Source organism: Oncorhynchus nerka, linkage group LG5 (genome assembly GCF_034236695.1).
Source record: "Oncorhynchus nerka isolate Pitt River linkage group LG5, Oner_Uvic_2.0, whole genome shotgun sequence".
NCBI classification, from domain to species: domain Eukaryota; kingdom Metazoa; phylum Chordata; class Actinopteri; order Salmoniformes; family Salmonidae; genus Oncorhynchus; species Oncorhynchus nerka.
In genome coordinates, this window is record NC_088400.1 from 42,531,069 (window position 1) to 42,547,951 (window position 16,883).

The 16,883-nt window shown below is 46.2% G+C and overlaps 1 protein-coding gene across 4 annotated transcripts in view; it reads right to left on the bottom strand.

Annotated features, from left to right (window-relative positions):
* maml1 (mastermind-like transcriptional coactivator 1) overlaps positions 1-16,883 on the bottom strand; it is a 29,711-nt gene that overhangs the window by 2,799 nt on the left and 10,029 nt on the right. For 2 of the 4 annotated variants that reach the window (XM_029659967.2, XM_029659963.2), the window contains 3 exons: positions 13,676-15,088; positions 1,072-1,308; positions 441-579 (listed from right to left, as the gene is read on the bottom strand). In XM_029659967.2, coding sequence (XP_029515827.2) covers positions 441-579; positions 1,072-1,308; positions 13,676-15,088 — 1,789 coding nt within the window. The remainder of the gene's footprint in view (positions 1-440; positions 580-1,071; positions 1,309-13,675; positions 15,089-16,883) is intronic. The other 2 variants (XM_029659966.2, XM_029659965.2) reach the window with 2 other exon arrangements.

The window sequence follows — 16,883 nt, forward strand, 5'->3', positions numbered from 1 at the left end:
ATTTGAGTAAACCTCCCACACAACCAAACATTTCCAAAGGGTTCCTATTCAATTGAAATGGAAGTGTAAGCACTGGTATAGAGTTTGGCTGTGGCTGAGGTGTATACCTACCTGTTCCAAAAATCACTCTTATCCTCAACCCGGCAATTCCAAAACTCGGTCTTTGGGACCCCAAGGGATGCACATTTTGGTTTCGCCCTAACACGACAAAGCTGATTCAAATCATCAAAGCTTGATGATTAGATTATTTGAATTAGCTGAATCAGGTTCGTTACAACTGGGGTTTGATTGAAAACCTACTGGGGGGTAGTTTTTTTCCCCCCTCCAGCAACAGAGTTGGAGGGCCCAGGTCTGATGGCGCTTTAGGGCCCAGGTCTAATGGGGCTGGAGGACCCATGCTACATTAGGGGTAAACGCTGGTGACGTGGGGTCTTATTTACCTGTAAACTGGGCGACCTGCTGCTGCTGGAAGGGGTTCTGTGCTCCAGATTGCTGGTTCTGTTGGTCCTGGTACTGGGGAGGGGGCCGGGTCAGGTGCCTCTGGAGCTGCTGCTCCTGCTGCTGCAGACGCTGCTTCTCCTGAAACACAGAAACCATACATAGAGAATGCACATGTCATGCATATATGACTGACGTTCCTCCCCATACATTCTCTTTTAGATGAATCAGAGATAAAAGCACCTACTGCGAAACTGTCATAAGCCACTTCTACAAAACAAATCTTATTGGTCACATACATGTTATTGGAGGTGTAGCAAAATGCTTGTGTTCCTAGCTTCAACAATGCAGTAGTATCTAACAATTCACAATACATGCAGACAAATGGCGCCCCCTTGTGTTTGTTAGAAATAGATACCATTTAGAATACTGCTTACTCAGGGCTATGCAGCACTAGCAAGTCCAGACAGGTAGCATAGACAGATCCTGTATTGACTCAGCATGCTGGTAGTCATAGGAAAAGTTGAAACCAGTTATGTGAATAAGCCACAAAGCCTGTGTTTTAATTTTTTTTACCCAAATTATTCATACTAAGTACCCAAGAACCTACAGTACATGACCCCAGGAATTTACCTGTTGGGCCATGATCTGCTGCTGCCTCTGGCCCAGTAGAAACTGTTTCTGCTGCTCCATCAGCTGCTGCTGTTGCTGCTGCTGCTTCAGCGCCGCCGCCACCGCTGCCTGCCCCGACAGGTAGGCTGTGTTGCCATGGTTACTTGCCAGGCCGTTACCGGGCCCCCCCGGCTGGGGCGCCATGGCGTTGCCGGGTCCAGGGCCGTGCGTTGTGGTGGGGTATGGGTTCTGCTCCTGCTGAAGTAAAAATGGGGGAAATGTTGTGGTTATGTCCACCAGAAGAACAGGGAGGGAGTGAGTTGTGAGGTTAGGCTTTGGGTATAGTCAAACAAGTGGGGGGAATATTGGTCCTTTGCATTGGGGATATACAATTGGATGTACAAGCAGAGGGGAAAAGCATTAAAACCAACACTCAAACTTGACCTAAAACACTTGCTAATCAAATTTATTGATGAAGAACATGGTTGTGTAACTTCAGTTTGAAAATTCATGGCCTCAAATAAGTGCTTCACTTGACCAGCTGTTAGTACCACAGTTCCATATTTTTCAGTGGGTTGTTCCAACTCAAAAAGCACAAGAGGATTGACCCCCACCGTCTCAGACTGTTCTGAAACAGTTTCTGTTAGAAACAGATAAGATTACCATTTGTGAAACATTATTTTGTTGAAATCTAATTGATTGCATCCATATCGTTGGGTTGTTGTTTGGCAACCCTCTACGGAGCCTCTGGCACTGTAGAGGATTGGAGCAATCCATATAGCTCACATAACCGTGGTTACATACGTAACCTTCGTTATGTTTCACTATATTGGATCACTCCAATATATTGGTATACCCCTTACAGATTTAGTTGGTGCTAGAGGGACCTGGCACATGGTGTACAAGCCCCGCTGTCGGCTTCTGATTGCCTGTCAGCCCCGCTCACGGTGTTGAACAGTGCTGGCATCGTCCCCCATTAACAGCCTATCACAGGGAACAGCTGCCGTCACCATCTACGCCATCAACCTCATGACGCAGGGCATGCGCCCTCCGTTCAAGGTGGTCCCTGTGGTCCTACTCCTGCCTCCGTACAGGACTGGCAGCAGATGGGCTCTGCCTGTAGTGCCCCCAGCAATGCTTCCTGGGAGGGGTACTGGGCCCAGTAGAGGGACTTACAGCTCACTGACACACCACTCCCAAGGGAGGGAGCTCGTCCCCAGGCTGAGCCCGAGCCTGGCCGACCCACTCGCGCATAGCCAACAATCGCACCAGATTGGAGGCCACACAACACCACACAAAATAGGTAGGGCACTCCACCACCCTTTCTGTGTGGCTCAAACCAAGGCAGTGCATACATAAGGTATGCGGAACCCCAGGGGGATGCTACCATCACACCGGTCACAAATGGAAGCCATAAACTCAGCCAGGCCAACAAGGCCACGGACCAGGGGAACGACGCCCTGAGAGAGCTTATGTCGTGACCCGCTTGAAGGAATAGGAAGCCGGTGAGGGATAAATTACCCAGTAGCTGTGAAAAAGAACAGGGAAGACCCGTGTGGGAAAAGCAGGCAGACCAACAAAAAAAAACAGCAACCAGGTAATGGATTGGATTCCTTTTTTGGTTTTTCGCCAACTGCAATATTACCTAGCCGGTTTAATATCCAAGCAGTAAAAACAGCACCATATGATGGAGTAACTCCTTTAAGGAACTCTAAACTTAATGTCTCAACATAATGGAAAGCCCACTACGATACTCTTACTCTGCTGGGAAAAGAACCAGAAGCGTAATTAGCAGAGAACCTGCGCCAACAGCACAGGGAGCAGCATGTTAAAGCAATTCACAACATACACACACATTGAACAAGCCAGTAGGCAAGTTGTGTAAGGTAAATTACAGTTTGTGGCAACAAGAGCCACCATACTAATTGATGCACACGAAGTAGTAGTGTAACGCTAACGAAACACAAGTATACGACAAACCACGGGCGGAAGATACAGATCAACCGCACGCAGCGAGTGGCGCACTCAAGAGGCGGGGCTGGACATGTAACCAGCTGCTCCAGGCTGAAAACAGCCAGTGAGTATACATCCACGCAAGATATTACACTTACCAGTGACATACCAAGCAAACTTCAGAAAGTTTGTACCTCAAACCATACGGACGTCCGCCGAGAAAATGTAAGAACGTGTGAAGCTGCCACAGGGTCTATACGTAGGGGCCGACTCCAGCCGTGACACAGGTGTACACGGGAGTCAATCTGTAAATCCTCACCTCGGACGTATCCCTCCGTCGCGGAGTGGAAAAAAATATTCGAGTGATCCAAAATAGTGAAGCATAACAGACAGGGTTGGCTTAGATTGTTGACTGCAGGTAAGCCATATTTAGTCTTCAATATTTATTGAAAGGAATAGGGTGGGTTATATACCGATGGACTATGTACAGCTGCAGCGATCGGTTAGCTGCTCAGGTAGCAGATGTTTAAAGTTGGTGAGGGGGATAAAAGTCTCCAACTTCAGAGATTTTTGCAATTCGTTCCAGTCGCAGGCAGCAGAGAACTGGAAGGAAAGGCGGCCAAATTAGGTTTTGGCTTTAGGGATGATCAGTGAGATACACCTGCTGGAGCGCGTGCTACGGGTGGGTGTTGCCATCGTGACCAGTGAACTGAGAGAAGGCGGAGCTTTACCTAGCATAGACTTGTAGATGACCTGGAGCCAGTGGGTCTGGCGACGAACATGTAGCGAGGGCCAGCCGACTAGAGCATACAGGTCGCAGTGGTGGGTGGTATAAGGTGCTTTAGTAACAAAACGGATGGCACTGTGATAAACTGCATCCAGTTTGCTGAGTAGAGTATTGGAAGCTATTTTGTAGATGACGTCGCCGAAGTCGAGGATCGGTAGGATAGTCAGTTTTACTAGGGTAAGTTTTGCGGCGCGAGTGAAGGAGGCTTTGTTGTGAAATATAAAGCCGACTCTATATTTGATTTTGGATTGGAGATGTTTGATAGGAGTCTGGAAGGAGAGTTTGCCGTCTAGCCAGACACCTGGGTACTTATAGATGTCCACTCTAGGTCGGAACCATCCAGGGTGGTGATGATAGTCGGGCGTGCGGGTGCAGGCAGCGAACGGTTGAAAAGCATGCATTTGGTTTTACTAGCGTTTAAGAGCAGTTGGAGGCCACGGAAGGAGTGTTGTATGGCATTGAAGCTCGTTTGGAGGTTAGATAGCACAGTGACCAAGGAAGGGCCAGAAGTAAATAGAATGGTGTCGTCTGCGTAGAGGTGGATCAGGGAATCTCCCGCACCAAGAGCAACATCATTGATATATACATAGAAAAAGAGTCGGCCCGAGAATTGAATCCTGTGGTACCCCCATTGAGACTGCCAGAGGACCGGACAACATGCCCTCCGATTTGACACACTGAACTCTTTCTGCAAAGTAGTTGGTGAACCAGGCAAGGCAGTCATTAGAAAAACCGAGGCTACTGAGTTTGCCGATAAGAATATGGTGATTGACAGAGTCGAAAGCCTTGGCCAGGTCGATGAAGACGGCTGCACAGTACTGTCTTTTATCGATGGCGGTTATATCGTTTAGTACCTTGAGCGTGGCTGAGGTGCACCTGTGACCGGCTCGGAAACCGGATTGCACAGCGGAGAAGTTACGGTGGGATTCGAGATGGTCTGTGATCTGTTTGTTGACTTGGCTTTCGAATACCTTAGATAGGCAGGGCAGGATGGATATAGGTCTGTAACCGTTTGGGTTCAGGGTGTCTCCCCCTTTGAAGAGGGGGATGACCGCAGCAGCTTTCCAATCCTTGGGGATCTCAAATGTTTCGAAGGAGAGGTTGAACAGGCTGGTAATAGGTGTTGCGACAATGGAGGTGGACAGTTTCAGAAATAGAGGGTCCAGATTGTCAAGCCCAGCTGATTTGTATGGGTCCAGGTTTTGTAGCTCTTTCAGAACATCTGCTGTCTGGATTTGGGTAAAGGAGAAGCTGGGGGGCGGAGCTGTTGGCTGAGGTTGGAGTAGCCAGGCATGGCCAGCCGTTGAGAAATGCTTGTTGAAGTTTTCGATTATCACGGATTTATCGGTGGTGACAGTGTTACCTAGCCTCAGTGCAGTGGGCAGCTGGGAGGAGGTACTCTTGTTCTCCATGGACTTTAGTGTCCCAGAACCTTTTGGAGTTAGAGCTACAGGATGCAAATTTCTGCTTGAAAAAGCTGGCCTTTGCTTTCCTGACTAACTGTGTGTATTGGTTCCTGACTTCCCTGAACAGTTGCATATCGCGGGGACTATTCAATGCTATTGCAGTCCGCCACAGGATGTTTTTGTGCTGGTCGAGGTTAGTCAGGTCTGGAGTGAACCAAGGGCTATATCTGTTCTTAGTTCTGCATTTTTTTAACGGAGCATGCTTGCCTAAGATGGTGAGGAAGTTACTTTTAAAGAATTACCAGGCATCCTCAACTGACGGGATGAGGTCAATAACCTTCCAGGATACCCGGGCCAGGTTGATTAGAAAGGCCTGCTCGCAGAAGTGTTTTAGGGAGCGTTTGCCAGTGATGAGGGGTGGTCAGCAGAGGTGTATTTGGAGGGCAAGTTGGTCAGGATAATGTCAATTAGGGTGCCCATGTTTACGGATTTAGGGTTGTACCTGGTGGGTTCCTTGATGATTTGTGTGAGATTGAGGGCATCTAGCTTAGATTGTAGGACTGCCGGGGTGTTAAGCATATCCCAGTTTAGGTCACCTAACAGAACAAACTCTGAAGCTAGATGGGGGGGGGGGGGGTGATCAATTCACAGATTGTGTCCAGGGCACAGCTGGGAGCTGAGGGGTGGATGTTAGCAGGCGGCAACAGTGAGAGACTTATTTCTGGAGAGATTAATTTAAAAATTAGAATTTCGAACTGTTTGAGCATAGACCTGGAAAGTATGACAGAACTTCGCAGGCTAACTCCTCCCCCTTTGGCAGTTCTATCTTGACGGAAAGTGTTATAGTTGGGTATGGGAATCTCCTGATTTTTTGTGATTAGATGTGTGATTAGCCTGACTGAAACATGGCTTATGCCTGATGAATTTACTGTGTTAAATGAGTCCTCTGCTCCTGGTTACACTAGTGACCATATCCCCCCACTCATCCTGCAAAGGCAGAGGTGTTCCAAACATTTATGACAGCAAACTTCAATTTACCCCCCCAAAATTACTTTTCATCTTTTGAGCTCCTAGTCATGCAATCTATGCAAGCTACTCAATCACTTCGCATAGCTACTGTTTACAGGCTTCCTGGGCCGTATACAGCGTTCTTTAATGAGTTCCCTGAATTCCTATCTGACCTTGTAGTCATGGCTAGAGGTCGACCGATTAATCAGGGCCGATTTCAAGTTTTCATAACAATCGGAAATAGGCATTTTTGGGGCGCCGATTTTTTTTCTTACCCTTTCCCCCCCTACACCTTTATTTAATCTTTATTTAACTAGGCAAGTCAGTTAAGAACACATTCTTATGTTCAATGACAGCCTAGGAACAGTGGGTTAACTGCCTTGTTCAGGGGCAGAACGACAGATTTTCACCTTGTCAGCTCGGGGGAGCCAATCGTGCAACCTTAACTAGTCCAACGCAATAACGACCTGCCTCTTTCTCGTTGCACTCCACAAGGAGGCTGCCTGCATACTGGACCCTATTCCAACTAAACTACTGAAAGAGCTACTTCCTGTGCTTGGCCCTCCTATGTTGAACATAATAAACAGCTCCCTATCCACCGGATGTGTATCTAACTCACTAAAAGTGGCAGTAATAAAGAATCTATTGAAAAAGCCAAACCTTCACAATAAAAAAAAACTTTAAAAAAACTATTGCCTCAATTTTTAGAAAAAGCTGTTGCGCATCAACTCACTGCTTTCCTGAAGACAAACAATGTATACGAAACACAGTCTGGATTTAGACCCCATCATAGCACCGAGACTGCTCTCGTGAAGGTGGAAAATGACCTTTAATGGCGGAAGAACATGGCTCTGCATCTGTCCTCATGCTCCTAGACCTAAGTGCTGTTTTTGATACCATCGATTACCAAATTCTTTGAGAGATTAGAATCCCAAATTGGTCTACATGGACAAATTCTGGCCCGGTTTAGATCTTATCTGTCGGAACGACATCAGTTTGTCTCTGTGGAGGGTTTGTCCTCTGACAAATCAACCGTACATTTGTGTTCCTCAAGGTTCAACTATTGTTTTCATTATATATTTTTAACTCTTGGTGATGTCATTTGGAAACAATGTCAACTTTCACTGCTATGTGGACGATACACAGCTGTATATTCCGATGAATCATGGTGAAGCCCCAAAATAGCCTACCCTGGAAGCCTGTGTTTCAGACATAAGGAAGTGGATGAGGGCAAATGTTTTACTTTTAAACTCGGACAAAACAGAGACGCTAGTTCTAGGTCCCAAGAAACAAAGATCTTCTGTTGGATCTGACCATTAATCTTGATCTTGTACAGTCACCTCAAATAAAATTGAAGGACCTTGGCATTACTCTGGACCCTGATCTCTTTTGACGAACATAAGAATATTTCAAGGACAACTTCCCCCACCCCCAGCTTTGTAACATTACAAAAATCTGAAACTTTGTCCAAAAATCCAGAAATTAATCCATGCTTTTGTCACTTCTAGATTAGACTACTGCAATGCTCTACTAAACTTCAGTTAGTGCTAAACACAGCTGCTAGAATCTTGACTAGAACAAAAAATGTGATCATATTACTCCAGTGCTAGCCTCTACTGGCTTCCTGTTAAGGCTAGGGCTGATAAAGGTTTACTGCTAATCTACAAAGCATTACATGGGCTTGCTCCAACCCAGCTTTCTGATTTGGTCATGCGTACATACCTACACGTCCCATGTGAGAGATGTAGACAAGGTCTCAACTTTTAAGTCATTATTTAAGACTCATCTCTTCAGTAGGTTCTATGATTGAGTGCAGTCTGGCCCAGGGGTGTGAAGGTGAACGGAAAGTCACTGGAGCGACAAACTCCCCTTGCTGTCTCTGCCTGGCCGTCTCCCCTCTCTTCACTGGGATTCTCTGCCTCTAACCCTATTACGAGCGCTGAGTCACTGGTTTACTGGTGCTCGTCCATGAGTCACTTGAGTGGGTTGAGTCACTGACATGATCTTCCTGTCCGGGGTTGGCGGCGGCGCACCATAATTTGCAAATAAATTAATTAAAAAATCCGACAATGTGATTTTCTGGATTTTTCTCTCTAATTTTGTCTGTCATAGTGTAAGTGTACCTATGATGAAAATTACCGGCCTCATCTTTTTAAGTGGGAGAACTTGCACAATTGGTGGCTGACTAAATACTTTTTTGCCCCACTGTATATGAAATCACATTTTTATATGTCGTACCCACGACAGCATTGCGCGTACCCCAGTTTGTGAATACCTGGTATAACTCAATGATACTTATAAAGGACTTATAAAGGAAAATGCTAATACAGGTACCACTGACTTGCAATAGATTTGTGCCACAAATACTAAAAAGTAAGCGAAGGTAAACAAAACCAAAGCATGGGATGCTATCATACACTACATATACTGTGGCTGGCCCTCGCTACATATTCGTCGCCAGACCCACTGGCTCCAGATCATCTACAAGGCCATGCTAGGTAAAGCTCCGCCTTATCCCAGTTCACTGGTCACGATGGCAACACCCATCCGTAGCACGCGCTCCAGCAGGTGTATCTCACTGATCATCCCTAAAGCCAACACCTCATTCGGCCGCCTTTCGTTCCAGTACTCTGCTGCCTGTGACTGGAACGAATTGCAAAAATCGCTGAAGTTGGAGACTTATCTCCCTCGCCAACTTCAAACATCAACCGATCGCTGCAGCTGTACATAATCTATTGGTAAACAGCCCACCCATTTTCACCTACCTCATCCCCACAGTTTTTATTTATTTACTTCTCTGCTCTTTTGCACACCAATATCTCTACCTGTACATGATCATCTGATCATTTATCACTCCAGTGTTAATCTGCAATATTAACTAAATCTAACTAATCTAACTAAATTAACTAATCATTAAATCTTTTCTCTATGCCAAGCAAAAATATTTTGAGTTTGGTGACAAACCACACAAATTACTCGCCAGACAACTTCGAAAAAATGTGAGTGACCGAATGATTCACAAAGTTAAATCTGCACCTGGGGAATTACTCTCTTCCCCCAAAGACATCAATGACAGATTCCGGCAGTTTTATGAGACTCTATATACATCTAAAGCGGATCCTAACCCCTTAATTATGCAAACATTTTTGGAGGACTGTAATCTTCCTGCCCTGAACCAGGAAGATTCTAACTTGCTGAATAAGGAACTATCTCAATGAAATTCGAGAAACAATTAAATCTCTAAAGAGTGGCAAGACCCCGGGCCCAGATGGATACCCTGGTAAATTCTATAAAACATTCAGCAACATGCGCTCTCCTTACCTACACAAAATGTTGGTTCAGGCCAATGATGGAGCTCTCCCTTCTACTTTGGACGAAGCGTTCATTACAGTTATACATAAGAAGGGTAAAGATCCAGAAGAGGTAGGGTCATACAGACCAATATTTCTCCTTAATACAGACCAAAAGATTTTAGCAAAAACTCAGGCTAACAGGCTTAGCACTTTAATTGGCAAATTGGTCCAGTCGGATCAGACCGGCTTTATCCCTAACAGAAACTCATTCAATCTCAGGCGCCTCTTCAATATTATGTATTCTCAGAGGTTACCCAACGTGGACCTTGCCGTCATATCTCGACGCCTAAAAGGCCTTTGACCAAGTTGAGTGGCCCCATCTATTCATGGTCCTACAGAAATGTAATATTGGAGATGAGTTCATAAATTGGATCCAGCTTTTATATAGGAACCACTGTGCCAGAATACTCACTAACCAACCATTGTCGCCCTGATTTAACTTTAACAGGGGGACAAGGCAGGGTTGTGTGCTGTCGCCTATGCTCTTCGCCCTAATTATCGAACCCCTCGCTCAGACGATTAGATCTCATGCAGCAATACACGGCTATAATACTAAAGATACTCTAAATAAGATTTCCCTATACGCAGATGACATCCTCCTCTATGTAACAGAACCCCAGACTAGTATCCCAGCTATTCTTGATGTGATCAATTTGTTTGGTACCTTCTCGGGATACAGAATAAATTGGAACAAGAGTGAATTAATGCCCATTCAGTCACAAAACACCTCCTGGCTAGAACATCTCCCATTGTTGCAGGAAATCTTGAGTTTCTAACTACAGAAACAATTTCCGAGATGGAACAACTAGTGTTTAGCCTGAGCTTAGTCAGTGTGGCAACCACCTCCATAGAAACGTCTGAAAGGTTGGGCAGAGATATCAGGGGTTAGCCTGAGGCCTGGAGCTCCAGCAGGGGTCAGTCCATACACCACAGACACAGTTGAGGGGGAAGAGAGGAACAGAGTCCCCTCTCGAGAAAGGAAAAAATACAAGTGGGTTAGCAGCAGCTATATTTAAATAGAGAGAGAGTACTGAGAGGAAGGTGGGGGCTACTCCTAAAATACACTGGTGAGGACATGAGTGAGGGAGGGAGGGATAAATGAAAGGCTGCTTTGTCATGGCTGTCCCCTCCCCGGTCCCCCCCTTCACCACAACCCAAGCCCCCGTGGGAGCCTGCACGCCAGCGCCTTAGCAACCAGCTGCTTGACCCAGACACACACAGTCCTTTGGAACCATGGGGTCCGTGCCAGACTTGTAAGAACAAAAACTGAGGACAGTGTGTGGGGTTGTGTTTGTTGACTAACAAAAAACCCTTCTAGGCCCTAGAATCACCATCAACTAGGCCTACAAGCAGTATGCTTCATCCGTGAGGTTGTCAAAAACAATTAGCCGAGGAGGCCTACAACTTCAGTAAGAGTAATTTAAAATGCAGTGAATGCAAGAAATGTACAGTACAATCAAATAATGTGTATGTGTTGATCATAAGTTACCAAATGTAATGCTATTGCTAATCTAGGCTATCAATTGGTCTGTGGTTCTTTATGTAAGCAAAAATGTTGAAAACAAGAGGTCTTTCTTTGGAGCCGTTCTTTTAAACTGTAAGGGCAAGCCAGACAACTCCATTGCTCATTTTTAACAAGCCCTTATTGTTTACCATTGTTTTGCTTCGACGTGAGACTCCCGTCATTCGCCAGCATTGTAGCACTGGGGGAGTGTGTGAACACAACACGGCCTTGGAATGTTCTTTATGCCTCAGTTGTAATGCTATTTGCTGATGTCAGCATAAAACATGCGTTGAGCCTTTCCCTTGTTGGGAATGTGGATGGCTCCAACTCTCCCAGTCACACAGAGTGAAATGAATGTTAGGCTTGGGTGATGACCATAACCAAGTTATGTCCCAAGTCCAAGTCCTTCGTATACACTTGTTGACATCTAGCTTAACAGTTATTCAGAATGCTAATATAGCCTGACCCTCTACTGCACATCGTTGCCCTCAAGTAGGGTTGAATATTATCCCCCTGCTCCAACCAGAGAATAAATCACTTCTCCCGGGTAACCCGGTATTTCGAGCCAAACCCGGAAGTGTCATTCAAAAGAACATGTCTAGATACAAATTCAAATCTGATGCTACCTGAGCCTGATGAGCCACATATTAAATATATTTTATGAGCCTAACATGGACATTTAATGAGCCCAAGCGATTGTGCCATTATCCAATACATATACATGATATAGGCTACTGCACATTACGCACAACAGAAACACATAAAAGCCCATAGATTTAGATAGCTATATGTTCTCCTGGGTAAATAAATTTAACTAGCTCCAGTAGACTAGATATTGTTTTTGTGTGTGAACTGTATTACTGTACTGTATTATACGGACTGGAATTACGCACATCGTTCAAACCATGATAAATCAGAAGACAACATAGGATTCTGGTACAGCACATGCAGCCTACAAAGTCACAAGTGTAGGCTAGCAAATTTGATTTGAATTCTGAAATGGGGCCTACTTGTATAATTAGTAGGCGGACGCACATATACACCTTTCATAATATTTACCATTATTAGCTTACCTCTTTCTCCCTCAGTTGCTTCATCCCTTCAACAATTAAATAAGTTGCGTTGTCCTCATCTTCATCATTCTAATGACAGTTGAATAATATAGGACATGAATTAGACGCTTTCACTTCTCTTCACTAAGATTGAATGGTTATTGGTCTGAACAAATAACTGCCTACCTCAATCACGCGTTCACTCTTCGTTAAAACTACCTGAGAGTTCTATTGAATGCTGTATTTACCATTCAGCAAAAAAAGAGCTTGCTTCCCTCTTCAGCAGTCTATTGGTAGAATAAATGCAACAACAAAAATGTCCAGCAAACTCTTGTAATCTAGCTTTTCCTGCATGGGACTCCAAGAGCTAAGGTGTTTTTTTTAAGGAGGGTAGCTGAGCAGAGGTGCGTGCATATTGTGCAAAAAAAAGAGAGGCTATAAGTTAGAAGCTTATTATGCATAACCAATCATTAATTAGCTAAATAGAAGGCAAACACTGAATTTAATGTTTTACCTGAAAGGGTATGCATGGACATGTACACTGCACAAAAATACAAAACGCAACATTTATATAAAAACATTTTTTAAAGTTGGTGCCATGTTTCATGAGCTCAAACAAAAGATGAAATTTTCCATATGCATTAGAAAACGTTGCACAAATTTGTTTACATCCCTGATAGTGAGCATTTCTCCTTTGCCAAGATAATCCTGATTAAACAGAAGCTGTTTAAACAGCATGATCATTACACAGGTTTACCTTGTGCTGGGGACAACAAAAAACACACTAAAATATGCAGTTGTGTCACACAACACAATGCCACAGACGTCTCAAGTTGAGGGAGCGTGCAATTGACATGCTGACTGCAAGAATGTCCACCAGAGCTGTTGCCAAAGACTTGAATGTTAATGTTTAATTTCCTACACATGACAATGTGATGACATGTCTGTAAACAATCCAATGAGGTGCAGAAGTTAGAATGTATCAATTGGGGGAGGGACCTTCTTTAAGTAAGCAGAGCAAAGCAATCTGAGCCCATGGTGTGAAAGAAGGGTACAATACATTTCATTATTTTGCATGTTTAAATACAGATAACTTCAAAATGTACTTGTGTAGGAACCTCTAGAGAAGTATACTGATACTTATCAGGATAATATCATGCTCAATGAAAGATGTGACGTAAAATAATGGCCTTTTTGGTCAACATTTACAGGCAAAGGAGCCAGATCGAGCTGTTAAGATAATACCCTCTGATAAAGAAAATATTTGATTGCTATTTTTGTACCCCCATGGCAAGGCCTGAACATTATCAGAAAGACTAAAACTTCCCAAAAATAGGATGGAAGTTTTTTAAATGAAAAACCAGAATGTGTGCAGTAGAGTGCTGATATTAATGTTTCTACTTGGATCCTTGACTCTAATCACTAAGCTTTTGACTCTGCTATAGATTACATTTTAAGCCAACACCATGGTATCAAAGCTAGTCAAATAGAAATAATGTTTAAAAAATGAGAACTCGTGATAATTGCCATGGTGAGTTGTCGAGGATGAGCTGCAGTCTTACCTGGCCGTGGGGTAGGTGTGGTCTGAAGGGCAGGCCTTGCTTCTGCTTCATCTGCTGCTGCTGCCTGAGAAGCGATAGCATCACCGCCTTGTTCTGGCTCTGGGCACTAGGCGGGCCCCGTGGTGGCCCCTGGGTCGCCGCCTCGTAGTGGGACAGGGGCTTGGTGTTGCTGTAGTTGAGCATGGCAGAGCCCGGGCCCCCAGGGCCTGCTGCTGCAGGGTGGCTGAGCAGGGCACCTGGTACTGCGACAGGGTGGCCAAGCATGTTGGGGTGGGGGCCCCCGGGCTGCAGGTACCCGCCGGCTGCAGCTTTGGGTGAGCCCTTGTTGGGCTGTGCGGGTATCATCAGCTGGGGCTTGTTGGGGAAGTCCTGGGGGTATAGGGAGGGGCTGGTGGGCTTCTCCAGGCCGTAGGAGCCCCCTAGGGGGCTTCGAGACGGGGCCGACTGGGGGGGCCAAGACTGAGGGTGGGATCCAGCTGTGTGGAATTTGGGTGCTTGCTGCGGTTGTTGCTGTTTTTGGTTTTGCTGCGGTTTCTGAGCGTGTTGCTGCTGTTGAAGCTGGGATTGCATCTGCTGGGCTCTCTGTTGATGTGCGGCTAGCTGTTGGAGCTGCTGGGCAGGGGACAGGTCTTTGGAGACGGGCCCCGGGGGGAGGTGATGGTTCTGGGGAGGGAGTTGCCTGGATGGGGGAGGCTGCTGGCTGAGGGGTTGGGACAGGGCCGGGGAGGAGGCAGTGGTGGTAGCCGCTGCCGGTGAGCGCTGCATGGGCGGCCCCGATGACGTTGGCCTAACATGCGGCGAGCCGGTGCCAGAGTCTTGCTCGAAAGCAGCAGAGGCCGGGGAGAACTCAGTCTTAATGCTGGCCAGGTCTGGAGGCAGGAGGCCTCCCTGTGAGGTTCCCCCTCCCTGCGTTGCTCCCCCAGACTGTGCACATGTCCCTGGGGTGGGTCCGGCCAGCTCAGGGGAGTCCTTGCGATCCTCGAAGCCATCGTTGAGGATGTCCTGGATGTCCTCATAGGCCACAGAGCGGTTGAGCTCCTCCATGAGCTCCATCCACTCCTGCTCGTTGAGGTTGAGGTCAGGGAAGAGGCTGTTGCTGGCTCCGCCCCCTGACGGCAGCATGCAGGGCAAGATGTCATCCATGGGCTCCTGCTTCATCTCTTTGAGCAAGAACTCCTGCTCCCCCGAGGAGTCCCCACCGGGCTCACCACCAGGCCGGTGGATCCCGTTGGGTATGAGCGAGTCAGCGCCGATGCCGTGCTTGGAGTCCAGAGGCGAGTGTGTGGGGATGCCGCCGTTGGATGGGTCATTGTCCAGGCAGGACTTCTTGGACGGGGGGTAGCCATCGCTGAAGCCGTTGACTTGAACAGGGGAGCTGGCGCTCTCCAGCTTCCTCTTCACCGACTCCTGCAACTAGAGCAAACAACGACAAACATTAGTACCACACAATCAACATACATGCTGAATACTACCACACTGCTTTGACTGAGATTGTCACCAGAGGCCAAGTTCAATCAATAAAGTGGAGATAAAGTTAAGATATAAATACCTGCGTGAACACATGAAGATATGCTTAATGGTTCTGGAACATCACTGGTGTTGCACGGTTTACCAAAACTACAGTACTTTGAATCTATAACTTTTTGGGTACTGTAAAATGTGTCTCATGGGGCGGCAGGTAATCTAGGGGTTAGAGCGTTGGACTAGTAACCGAAAGGTTGCAAGATCGAATCCCAGAGCTGACAAGGTAAAAATCTGTCGTTTTGCCCCTGAACAAGGCAGTTAACCCACTGTTCCTAGGCCGTCATTGAAAATAAGAATTTGTTAACTGACTTGCCTCGTTAAATAAAGGTAAAAAAAAATATGTATAAATAATCTACTGATCGAGAGGATCAAGTCCGTCAGCGCAGCCGATGTCCCCTTAGCTATAGCACACCGTGCCTGCTCCACTTACTCATTGGTAGCTCTAGCCTATCCTGAGGAACCACTGCACTCACTCGGAGTCTGGGGTGCATCACCAATTATGCTGCACAGACGTTAACCCACTTGACTAATGCAACACAGCATAAATGTTGAAACGTAATTGTCGTTTGCAACACAGGCTAGAACACTTTACAATGTGGGGGAAAACAACGTGAGAATTTCACTACACTCTCAATAACATCTGCTAAATATGTGCATGCGACCAATAAAATGTGATTTGATTGCAAGAAGATACCGGTAGCTTCCACCTCTGTAGGCTAACTTTCCTTGCTAGCTTACAGCTGAAGCTAACATCAATTCACTACTCTAGTACCTCGTTTGTGATAACGCAAACTATTTCTGATTTCAAAGCTGATTGAATGAATAAAGTTTTTGGTGACACCTAGTCACCCCAACTTACATATCTCCCAGTTAAGATAGTGAATTTGAGACTCGAGCCAATATTATGTGGTATACAGACACGATCCCCAACCCTATCAAAGTTACCCATCTCTGTTTTAGTGCAACAATGCCACTGAAATCATAGACGATGCCAGATCGGCGTGCGGCCTAACACCCTCACACCCCCGGAGGAGAGAAAGGGAGAGAGCAGCTAGTCTAGTGACGCATTCCAGTGCTTTATGAACCTGAAAAACTGGTCCGTCTTCCCCCTGCTCCCCTCCCCACCCCACCTTCTTCTGAGCAACCACCACTGCTGCTACAACTACCACCACCAACCTGAATCCACATGAAACTAATTAGCATGTGTATAGGCGGAGTAGGACCTACAACAAAAGAGCTAGCGCCAGGGCCAAGGAGGGGAGCATGCTGAATTACAAACACCGGGGCCAGCACTGACAGCGTGCCCGTTTTGCCTTTGAAGCCACCGGCATGGCCACAATGGGCCTCCCTGGATTGTGCAGGTGCGGAACAGAGCGGCGAGCTGGGGGGCGTTTATAGTACAAGCGTTTAACCTCATACTTACTGGCCAGGCTGGAGCAGAGCCCTGTTAATAGGTTACTGACAGGCTAGTTGGCTTGCTAGCATTGTGCCACGAGCGGGCTAGTTAGCACTGGGAATTTAGACATGTTTTAGTAACTGACATGATGCCTAGGTTATGATGTGCATCAGCAAAAGAGTTAAGTTCTGCCCAGTGGCTTGATACACACCCCAGCGGAAGCGCTCAACTGTGGCATTATGTGGCATCAGGAATGGGCACTGAGAGCAATGATGAGCCAGAGGCTCA